The following is an 11,043-nucleotide window of genomic DNA, read 5'->3' on the forward strand; positions in this document are numbered from 1 at the left end:
GATACGGCATATAGAAACCTAGGCTGTGTGGCGGTTGAGAAGAATCTCAGGAATAACCCACTTCTCTCTCCTGCCCCTTTCCCCCGAGAGTCGTGTATGATTTTGGCTGTCAATTGGTGGTTGTGCACACGACTTGACAACTGCTAAGAGGCAGAGCCAATTACAGTAAAAGAAATAAGGGAATTCATTGGTGCCAAGAGCCAACCTGTACGCATTACTGCTTAGCGATCGCCCGATCAAATGCATTTTGGTCTTAAATTGCTGGAGTGCTTTCGGCTGTTAGACGGGCCATAGTTTTTCTTTACAATCAAGAGATTATATGCAATGTTACTCAATATCCTTTTACAAAATCTTGTTTGAGAAATCAAGCTATAGGGTAAATACATTCCAGGTTCGCATTAATGATAAACAAAATATACTTCCCTGTCTTGCGAAGCAAAACCAAGGTGCAAGTATAATCTCATGGGTATAACAAAAAGGTGAAACTTGCTTGGAAAAGAAAAACCTATTGGCAAAAGATCCGCATCATGACATCCATAAGTAACAGAAGCTCAGAATCTAAAGAATAATCTACTACACCACTTGATAGTTTTCGGTGACCAACTGAATTCTCTGAGAGTATTTGGGAGGATTGCCACCCCTTTGCGGTATGATGTTGACGACCTGCAATTGAAATTGAAACAGGGCAAGTTAAATGAAAACTTTGCCTTTACTGAATTTAACACGCTGGACAAAAAATGAACTACAGATAATAATGAAGGTGCTTCATTCAAGATGCTACTGTAACAGTTATTGTATAGACAGGATAAGTGTCTATCCACTGTAACAATGGTCAATTATGCAATAGCTTCCCTTAAAAATAGAATATATGCATCAACTTCAGCCAATCAGCCAGCAAGCTGACGAATAATTCAAGAATCAATTTACTCCCAATAAGCACAGCAAGAATCGAATGCCGAAGAAGAAGAAGAAGAAGATTTGAGCCAACCTTCAGGTCACTAAATGTTTCAGTCGCTGAGAATCGGACTGAAATTGGAAAGAAAACAGATGTATCTGCTGGTGGAACAACAAACTCCAGAGACCCACTGCCACATACACAAGAGTCAGACAACACATTCAGGACACAGACGATTATTGCATAACAAAGCTCTCGACAATACCACATCAAATTTAGTATACCTGCGGTTTGAATTGTCAATAAGGAGAATAGACCACTCCAAGAAGGAATTCCTAGAGTCATACCTGAAATGGAAATTTTAAAAATGTGTTATAAAAATGAAAAAAAGGAGAGCCAAATGAAAACATATTAACTCAACAAAACATTCCAGTCTGTCGTGAAGTACACTACATAAGAAAATAAGAGTTTAATTCATGCTCATCTGACGGTGAAAGAGATGCAAGACATGCAAACCAAACACGAATATGCAACACTTCTTAACTAAATGTCCATTTAACTAGTCCTATCTAAGAAAGCCACAGCTTGATGAAAGGGTAAATCTTGGTTAACACAGCTAGCAAATATGGTCATTGTCAAGACAGCAAATATTGACATGTACTACCAGAGATTTTACGTATATATAATCTCCATGCAGTATGCACAAATCATGGACGTAATATCCCTTGATATAATTCATGGAGCAAAAACTAAATTTACCTCCATTCCCCATCAATCTGCCTAACATTTGGTGCTTCTCGAAGAGCTGGAAGAGGTACTGAGATCACAACATTTCGCAGATCAAACATTGATGAAGCTTCATATTCAATGCTGACATAAGTTTCATTTCCAGAAACAGAAGGCCAGCAGTTGACTGCATACACAGAAAAATTTTACACTTAAGTTAATAATACAACAGTAGAACAACACAAGCAATAGATAAGATTAGTGATAAGTATGAACCCACTAGTCAGTGGCACCAGGGACTCATCATTGCTTTGCATTCTCCACTTCAATAGGCCAACACCAGCTGCATCGCCAGCTTGACCAGTAGGAAAAGGCCTATTGGGGTCCTTTAGACCTAGTATATTCTCAGAGGAAAATAATTCTTTGTTCACATTAGGGTGCGTTTTGAATAGGATGCCTGGATTGCCCCCAGTCTTGATCTGTAAATGCAAGTCAACACATTTAAAAAACCACTCTAGGACAGGGATGTAAGGTGCATGTACATCTAATTTTTATTAACAATGAAAAATACTTCTCTACACTTTATGTTCTCAATAAATTCCTAAAACAAATACCACTTGATACCAACAATGACTGTTTTATAAATAACATAGATATGCATCACACATCAGAAGCAACAGACTACTGAATATTTTCCCCTTTGGTTTTGTTGAGAACGAGTTCATCCTCTCTAATTGGGAAGCCATTGTCTGATTAAAACCTATCTTTGCTACTCTTCTAAAGAGATTTAACAAATCCAGAAAATATTTTCATCAAAAAATAAAATAAAATAAAGTAAACGACGAAGAAAAACTATTCAGGTTAAACCAACAAGCAGGAAATATATCCCTGTCAACACACCAAAGTTTCAGTAGAAAGAATAAGATACCTGAACTTGAATAAAACCATCCTCTTGGTTAAGGATCTGAAGAGATAATGTGCCCTGGACATCAAAATTGCTCACTCCACCATCTCGTTTTAGAGTCACGTTAAGTTTCTCCTCAACAGTTAAAGTTACAGGATCAGTAGCAGGTGGGGCAGCTGGTCTAGACTGGCCAAGCTTTGGCTGAACATCTTCAAGAATGACTTCACCTTCCGCTTTCAATGATTCCAAAAATTGGTTTGTCCTCTGAGATTTACCAAGCTGCATACCAGAACCTTTTGGTGGAGCAGTGGCAGATGCGGGTGGATGGCCTAGGGAACAGAATACAGGAGCACAAAAGTGAAAAGAGCAAATCTTAATATGCAACTAATAGCAAATTATGCGTTAATCAGGCAGATATTAATTCATCTGTCACAGCAATGAAGCTGCCTTAAACAAAAATATTCGCAACTATGCAGTGAAACAACCTTAGGAATTCAACATACCAAACTATCTAAAGAAGAAAAAACAACACAAGCACACACAGACAATATATATATGCAGACAAACAGTTTTGCTAAGTAATGACAGATTTTCTTATGCATGATACTCACAAACAGGATACAGAACGGTTTAATTCCTGTTCCTGTTTCAGGTCATTAGGTTTAGAGCTTAAAGCACTCCCAAGGGATACTAAAAGCCAACCTTTTGACTTGGTAGAAAATGAATCAATGTCAGTGGTTAGTCCAAAGCCTGAGCCACTTCCAAAACCAGATCCACTGCTAGATATGCTCAAATCATTAAAGCCACTTTCAATTCTTCCTGAGCCCATCGATTGCAAAGACATGAATCCACCTTTTTCACCTCTGTTCTTTTCAATCTGTAGAAAACATGCAATGAATTCAGATAAATGATGGACAGTTAAAGCCTTTAAAATGTGAGTGCATCAGCAAGAAAGGATCGCTCCACTCATACCTTGCTCTTATCAATCTCACTAGCTTTCCGCTTCATAACATCCTTGGTTTCATTTATCTTACTCTGCATAACAAGCTTGTGCAATTTCTCCTCGTGACTCTCCATTTCACAGTATTGCTTAACTTGTGATACAGTCACGTTTTCCTTGTGCCCGAGAGAGATGACCTCATCAAATGCAAAAATCAGCTCAAATGCATTCTTGCAGATGCCCTCTTCATCAAGGGAATAAGAATATTCAGGCACCTATCAGTATTAAGGATAGAACTACTTATACGCACATCATCAAAATTATCATGAAATGATTATACACCCATCTTATAAATGTTAAAGTAACTTCCTGTAGTAAATAAGTTGATCATTTTCAAACCCCCTTAAGCCTTCCTGTAAGAAACAATATTGCCAAATGCCTCCTTAGATCAGAAAACAATCATGCACTAAATGTCCACATCGACAAAACTCCACCAAGTAAATGCCAAAATGAAATGAAGTGTTCAGAAAAGAAAGAAAATAAATTATGGATTTTGGACGTAAAACCTACACCAAAGTTATGACAAGGTCAACAATGTCCTAATCAGAAGGGAAAAAGAAAATCAAATCATCAAAAGAAACAAGATTACAAGCATGACATGTCAAAATCAAAGCATTGTTAAAAGGATACAAGCTTGGAGAGAAGTCTCAGAGTCTCTAAATCCTCCAGTATGTTGCTCTGTTTGTTTGTTACAAGAAGCAGGTATAGTGCTTCTATTGGCTGGTAAACATAGCGTACATTCTCAGTCTCAACATAAGTGTGCTGTTTGCCAGTGCCTACTAACTTGGGAAAGGCTGCCAGAAGACCCTCAATTCTTATTCGAGACATATCTACAAACTGTCTTGATACCAGGACTGCAATTAAAGCACAGGTTTGTGAACAGATTGATCTTGAATTGATAAATATTTAGCCACCATAAAATCAAAACTAATTTGTGAACAGATTTCATAGCTTTACAATCTTTGCTTATGTCAACGCTCTAGTTAGTTTATTTTTTAAAAAAAACTGAGAGCAGCTTATATATTACATTTCTATTCCCCTTAATGAACTTGCTATTTGCTGAGGTAAAACAATTGACAAGAAGCAAGCCCGACACAACCATTCAGTGGAAATTATCACAATTCCACAAACACAAAGTGTGAAAAAAAGAGGCTAAAAGAACTCACCTTTCCCAGATTTGCTCACAATGGATGCGGCGAGTACAACCTGTATAACAGACATAACGATGAATCAGATGTCGCTCCCCCTTGCTCTGATACATGAAGGAGACTACGACAGAACAAAAATATTCTTCCTCGCTTTTCATTAATCTCAATCAAGGTATATACATACCAATATACAAGATGACCAGTTTAATGGGGCCGATAAATCAGGGATCCAATATTAAATTGTAATCGTAATCATATCACGATCAAATCATCTATCCTATTTACATTAATTGCATATATATTCGAATCTGATTACAGTATTTCCATAGCATTAAATTCAATGGGGAAGAGAAGCAGTCCAACAACGCAAAGCAATAAATGGATGGAATGGAATATGGTTTGGCAACCCAACTTCCAGATCCACCGTTCTTTTACATGCAAGTTCAGATAATCGATATGAACAAGAAACAGCTTTTGAAGAGGTAAGAAAAAAGCACCCGAGGTAAACCATAAAATCGAAAAATTACTATTAATCTTGGAGAAGATTCAAGCTACAAAATTTAGGATGGCAAAAATGTCCAATTTAAGGATTCATGGATCAATTAACGTTTAAGAACTCCCATTAGATGCAATACAGATCATGTATAATGACTGGATGCAAACATAGTCACTGACTCGCGTAGACATAGGCCAACGAACAAAGTATGCAATGGACACGAATCAATAAAAAGCATGAAATTAACAGAAAAATATAATCAATTGCACAGTGAATCCAAATGGTCATAAATTACCAATATGTAACCCAAAGTGATATCAGCATGCACAATGCACTAGTATGGTGATAAATTACCAAAGCATCAGAACGGATAATAGAGTGCATTTTACAACTCAATCATCAACCAAAACGGAAGCAGCTCAAAGAATAGCAGATCAGGGAATTTAGAAGTGACAAGAAGATTTACCATCTTGTGAGGCGGGCAAAAATTCTCGAATCTGCACAGAACAAATCAAGAAAATTGTGAGCTGGGCAGTTAAGTAAACGTGTTGTCTTTGAAAAGGGGAACCATCTAATTCCAGCCCAGATTCAAAATCAGAAGAAAAACCAGAAATGCAGAGAGGGAGGAAAGCCTACTCGCACAGGATCTGAGAGTTAGAAGCACAGATCTGAAGAAATGATGCACAAAAGAGGACTCCGAGGGTGGTTCGATGGAGAGCGCTTAAAGGACTTTTATTTGCCGGGTGATTTACAAGCGAAAGGACGATACGATGCGTTTCAGAGGCACGTGTATCTTCTGCTGCGACCAGCGTGGCGAGGAGAAAATCCCCCCCCCCCAAAAAAATTGTATTTTTGGTACGGTTTATTACATAAAAATAAAATAAGATCTCACCTCTACATAAAAAGCCAAATAAAATTTTAGATTAAGAATCAGATGTAATATAATATTTTAATTTATTTTATTTCTCATATTTATTTGTATTTTTCAAAATAGTTCATGTACTCTTGTAGTAGTTACACATATTAATAAATTTCATCAAATGATAATTATAGCTGATATATATGACTATAAGGATATTTTATGAAAGATAATATCTATTTATTACAAATAACTAAATTAACAAACTTTTTTAATCTATTCAGATTAGTCAACTAGTTTTTATATTAAAGACAAAAAAGATTACAAATTTTAAATAAATGAGGGGAAATAGTGTTTATTTTATTATTTATTATTAATTAAGTTTAAACTACATATGTGCTAGATAAAATTTGGAGGATGTAGATTCAATATTGACTCTTTTTTTTTGTACTATCTCGAATCGTTAATATAAGAACTAATTTAATTTTTAATTTAGTCTCAAATATAAAATTTTAATCTACTTTGTCTATTATATTTATTCATTTTTTACAGGTGATCTTTGTAGTAGTTCCGCATATTAAAAATTTTATCAAATAATAATTTTAACTAATACACGTAATTAGTAGAGATATTTTATAAAATCAATACCTATTTATTATAAATAATTAATTTAATAATTTTTTTAAAATATCTAAGTTACTTAATCAACTAACTTACGTGTCAAGGGTACATATATAGCAATAGGGAAGCGCTAGGTCCTGAACAGAAGTTTAGCTAGGTCCAACAATTTCTTTTTTCAGGGGACTCGCCCAGTCTAACGCGTAAGGGCCTGTTTGGATGCTCTGAAACCGTGGTTTCAGAAGCATTTTTCCGCAAAACGAGGTAACCTCCTTCACATATTTACTTCGTAATCCGTAAAAGTACTTCTGAAACCATGGTTTTGTTTTTATCCAAACACTCCCTAAACATGATTAATCTCTCCCTGGCTGTCCGTTTTCCGTTCTTTTCACTTAACTTGGCCCAAGTTAGATGGGCTTGCAAGATTTCCCAGGTTCTTCACGTTGCTGTATAATCTTCCTCCTTGGGTTGTAGTTAGAGAATAGTCTTCCTCTTAAGTAAAAGAACAGTATACCAAAAAAAAAAAGTAAAAGAACAATCTTTAGTGTTGACTTTCTGTGCGTAATGGCCCATCGATTTCCAGTTAAGGGGCAAAACACGACCTTGCTTTAAAGGAAATTTGTATTAATTTTATACGCTAAATAAAGTTTTTTCAGTGAATCTAAGAAACTACTTTCCCTGAGCTCGTAAGTAAGTTACAATGGACACCCTAAGGAAGACTCTCTCTCACACACAAACATGCATTCCTCCCTACATAGGCTTCTAAAAGCGAGTTTTGAAGAGAGATAATAAAACTAAGTGGAATAAGTTTCAGAGTGAATGTTGAGAAGCAAATAGCATATACTTCCTCTGATCCTAATTATAAGATTCAGTTGACTATTTGAAAAGATTAATGAAATAAGTTAAATTAGTTATTTGTAATAAATAGGTATTGTCTTTTCTAAAACATCCTTACTAATCAACTATGTTGGCTAGAACTATAATTATTAGAAAGACTATCTTGGAAAAAAATGCATAAATATGAGAGACAAAGTGGATTGGGGTTTTATATTTAGGATCAAAATAAAAATCAAACAGGATCTTGTATTAAGGACCAAGGTAGTACCTTTTTTTCCTGACAGACCATCAACTTAAATAATCCGATTTATTAAGAAATCTAAGTGAGTTACTCAATTCTAATAAAATTCATATCATCTTCCTAAAATAGTTTTATATGACATTAGGTCATATATTATTTTATAAGTAAGACAAATTAATTTTTTAAAAAATTGTTAGATAGTTAAACACCATCGATAAAATTAAAATGTACACTTATGATCAAGATTGACTCGTTAATTGGTTTTTATATTTAAGATTAAATAAGTACAAATTTGAGATCTCTGTCTTTATGGCTAAACACAAATCTCTCTAGCAAGAACAACCACTTGTAATTGAATTCACTATAGGACATAATGCAGCCGTTGGTCTTTAAAGCACGACCTTTGCTTATAATTATAAAATTTAATTTGTAATATAATTTGTCTTCTGTCGTGTGCAAGAGGATGTGTATCTTTTTCATATAAAAATAAAATTTATATGGAGTGGCATATTATTTATAAGGCACTGATATTCTTTCCGTTGGGTTGGGTGAAGGAAGCTGCAAAGCTGATGATCTTCGCAGGGTTGTGCTGGTATCAAGAGAAAGATTAGGATTATTCCACAAGTGCTTGTTAGTTATTCCTTTGATATCCTCCATCTAAGATTTTTTGAATTAGTCAAAGAATCCCCTGTAATTAATGTATTTCATTTAGGACAACTTTCAAAATTTAAAAGCATTAACCGATTTATATTGAATTCCTTAATATATGATAAGTTGTTAACAATTCATTAGTTCACTGTATTAACCACGCAAGAGGGGCTATATATGCTCGCTAGGTGTGTTGTGTGTGTGTGTGTGTTTTTTTTTTTTTTACATTCCTGAATCTCATTAAAAAGCAGAAGATATTGTACATTGCATTAAAAAAAAAAAACAATCACTTCGGATTTTACATTGAAATGGATGGATTTCTCATTTCTCCATGATTTAAGGGAGAAACAAAATGCTTCGATGCATGTAACCCCAAAAAAAAAAAAGTCTGGATGTAAGTGGGGCCCCTCTCAATTTGAAAGGCCACCTCATTAGTGCTAAACTATCTCACCATCCCCCTGCTAATTTGAGGTCAAGGCAGGCCATCTCCTAGCCATACCCACCGACTTGACTAAGCACTTGTTTATTTATTGTTTAATAGTTTCAAAATATCACTAAATATTTTTGGATTAATGGGTAATTTTGCGCTGGAAGTCTTTCTTTAGATGTAATTGATACATTTAACTCAAAACACCGCATTGATTGAAATTTTAAGATACTCTAATTACTCATTTAGACAAATTTTCAAGATAAAAATTGCACAATTAATTATCAGTGCTGGCCGAACATTCTTATAGAACAATATGTAACTTTTTAAATCTTTTATCAGAAAATCAGACCAATCAAAAGTTAAAGAAAATGCTAAATATACCAGATAAAAAACTGTGAAAGTAAATTTGCCCTTCAACCTATTATTTTTTCTACACTAATAAACACCTGGAAAAAAATATTAACACGAAAACCATACAAATTCGCACGACAATCGGTCAAGTTTCTTATATTTATTATGTTAAGTTTTTTAATTATATGCAGTCATTTTTTTTTGTTTTATGTAAATTTATAATTATATGTTGATTAAAAAATTTAATACAATAGATGCAAATAACTTGATATAGAAAGTGTTAAGAATATTACCTACGCTAACATGGGGGCTGTCTCTTTCACAAGTCACACACATACGCATATATTTTGCATTTTGAATCACATGGCGTAGGAAAACCTTCTGCTTTGAAGAATTCCCCCACAAAAATTGCGTTATACGCAAATATTTAATACTCCTCCGGTTCTAATTATAAGACCCAATTGACTTATTTGAGGAGATTAAGGAAGTAAGTTAAGTTGGTTATTTATAATAAATAAGTGTTGTTATTCCTAAAATATCCTTGCTAATTAAGTATATTAGCTAAAACTAAGGATTATCTTGGAAAAAAATGCATAAATATAAAAGAGAAAATGGATTGGGTCTTATAATTAGGACCAAATAAAAAGTCAAATTGGGTCCTATAATAAGGACCGGAGGAGTATTCATTAATATAGAGTTTGTAGATCTCTATTACCTCCAGCGACATAAAATAATTGAAGATATTGGAAGTCAAGGCAAAAAAAAGAGTCTCTAAAGGTAAGATGTTGCGTTGCTCAAAAAATATGAGAAATTTGAACAATAAATTCAAAAGACAATCACTTGCGAGGAACCTAAAGTTCACATGGTAAAACTAATAGGTAAAGTATCGATAAAAGTTAACAGTTAAAACTATCTTTATGAGTTAAAAATTAACCACTTCGTGTAAAGTGCAAATTGTTGCATATCATGCTGGCAAAAAAAAAAATGTTACATATTTTATATCGATATTTATTTATTTATTTTATACAATAAATCATGTTCAGATATAAAATCGTCCATTCTTAATAAGTCTTTTTTTTTTTGCCCAACTCTTAGGGCCTGTTTGGGTATCTCAAAACCGTGGTTTCAGAAGTACTTTTCTGCAAAACGAGATAATCTCCTCCACATATTTACTTCGTAATCTGTAAAAGCACTTTTGAAACCATGGTTTGGTTTCTATCCAAACACACCCTTAGTAAATCTATGTTGTTCGGTTTGTCAAAAACAGGTTCATGTGTTATCAATATTATGACGGACATAATAGACTGCATCGCACGCCACAGAATCATTATCATTATTTTTCCCAAAATCACACAAATACATACGTGGATTTTATTATTTGTATTTATTTTTAAGATGAACATCTATCTAATAGCATTTGAATTGGAGTTGAGCATGTTCTGTTGTGGATATTTTGTTGACATAATTTTCTATTTTAAAAATTTGCATATATATGTTGCCTTTTTTTTTTTTACCAGAATATATATGTTGAGAACGTATATTTATATTTATATATATGTGTTACTGGACCCAACCGCAACATGAACACGTATATAAATTTGGATACCTTTTATAGTTTATAAAAGAGAATAAAACATAATTGAATTAAATTATCAATCATTAATCATTTATATGAATAATCATTGATCATGAATTAATAGTATAATATTGGTGTCAGCATCTTATGTGAAAGGCCAGCTGACTGAAAAATAATATTTTGAGTCAGGGAGGGAAAGGTAGAAATGTGGCACGAACCTTTCGGGAATTTACAGATTTGCCTATCTTGTCTTTCGATTTTACTTTTTCATTCTTCCCCTCCCAGATTAATTTGAACGTAAGCATTATCATGAC

At 34.0% G+C, this 11,043-nt stretch overlaps 1 protein-coding gene across 1 annotated transcript; it reads right to left on the reverse strand.

Moving 5' to 3' along the window:
- Nucleotides 1–278: 278 nt before the first annotated feature.
- LOC114733376 (coatomer subunit delta-like) lies at nucleotides 279–5,884 on the reverse strand. The gene is made up of 12 exons (XM_028920838.1): nucleotides 5,806–5,884; nucleotides 5,636–5,666; nucleotides 4,692–4,731; nucleotides 4,156–4,379; nucleotides 3,498–3,740; nucleotides 3,228–3,402; nucleotides 2,550–2,854; nucleotides 1,902–2,100; nucleotides 1,655–1,808; nucleotides 1,180–1,242; nucleotides 989–1,085; nucleotides 279–663 (listed from the first exon to the last, which is right to left on the reverse strand). Exons 2-12 carry the CDS (start codon nucleotides 5,636–5,638, stop codon nucleotides 574–576), a joined length of 1,593 nt encoding a protein of 530 aa, XP_028776671.1. The 5' UTR covers nucleotides 5,639–5,666; nucleotides 5,806–5,884; the 3' UTR covers nucleotides 279–573.
- Nucleotides 5,885–11,043: the final 5,159 nt, after the last annotated feature.

Source organism: Neltuma alba, unplaced genomic scaffold (assembly GCF_004799145.2).
Source record: "Neltuma alba isolate B1F8T4 unplaced genomic scaffold, ASM479914v2 tig00012996_pilon, whole genome shotgun sequence".
In the NCBI taxonomy this organism is placed as follows: Eukaryota; Viridiplantae; Streptophyta; class Magnoliopsida; order Fabales; family Fabaceae; genus Neltuma; species Neltuma alba.

Coding starts and splice junctions, on each gene's coding strand:
- LOC114733376 (XM_028920838.1), bottom strand. Junction 4,380..4,691: donor TGTGAGCAAATCTGGGAAAG/GTGAGTTCTTTT, acceptor CTTTAATTGCAG/TCCTGGTATCAAGACAGTTT. Junction 3,403..3,497: donor GTGAGATTGATAAGAGCAAG/GTATGAGTGGAG, acceptor TGTTTTCTACAG/ATTGAAAAGAACAGAGGTGA.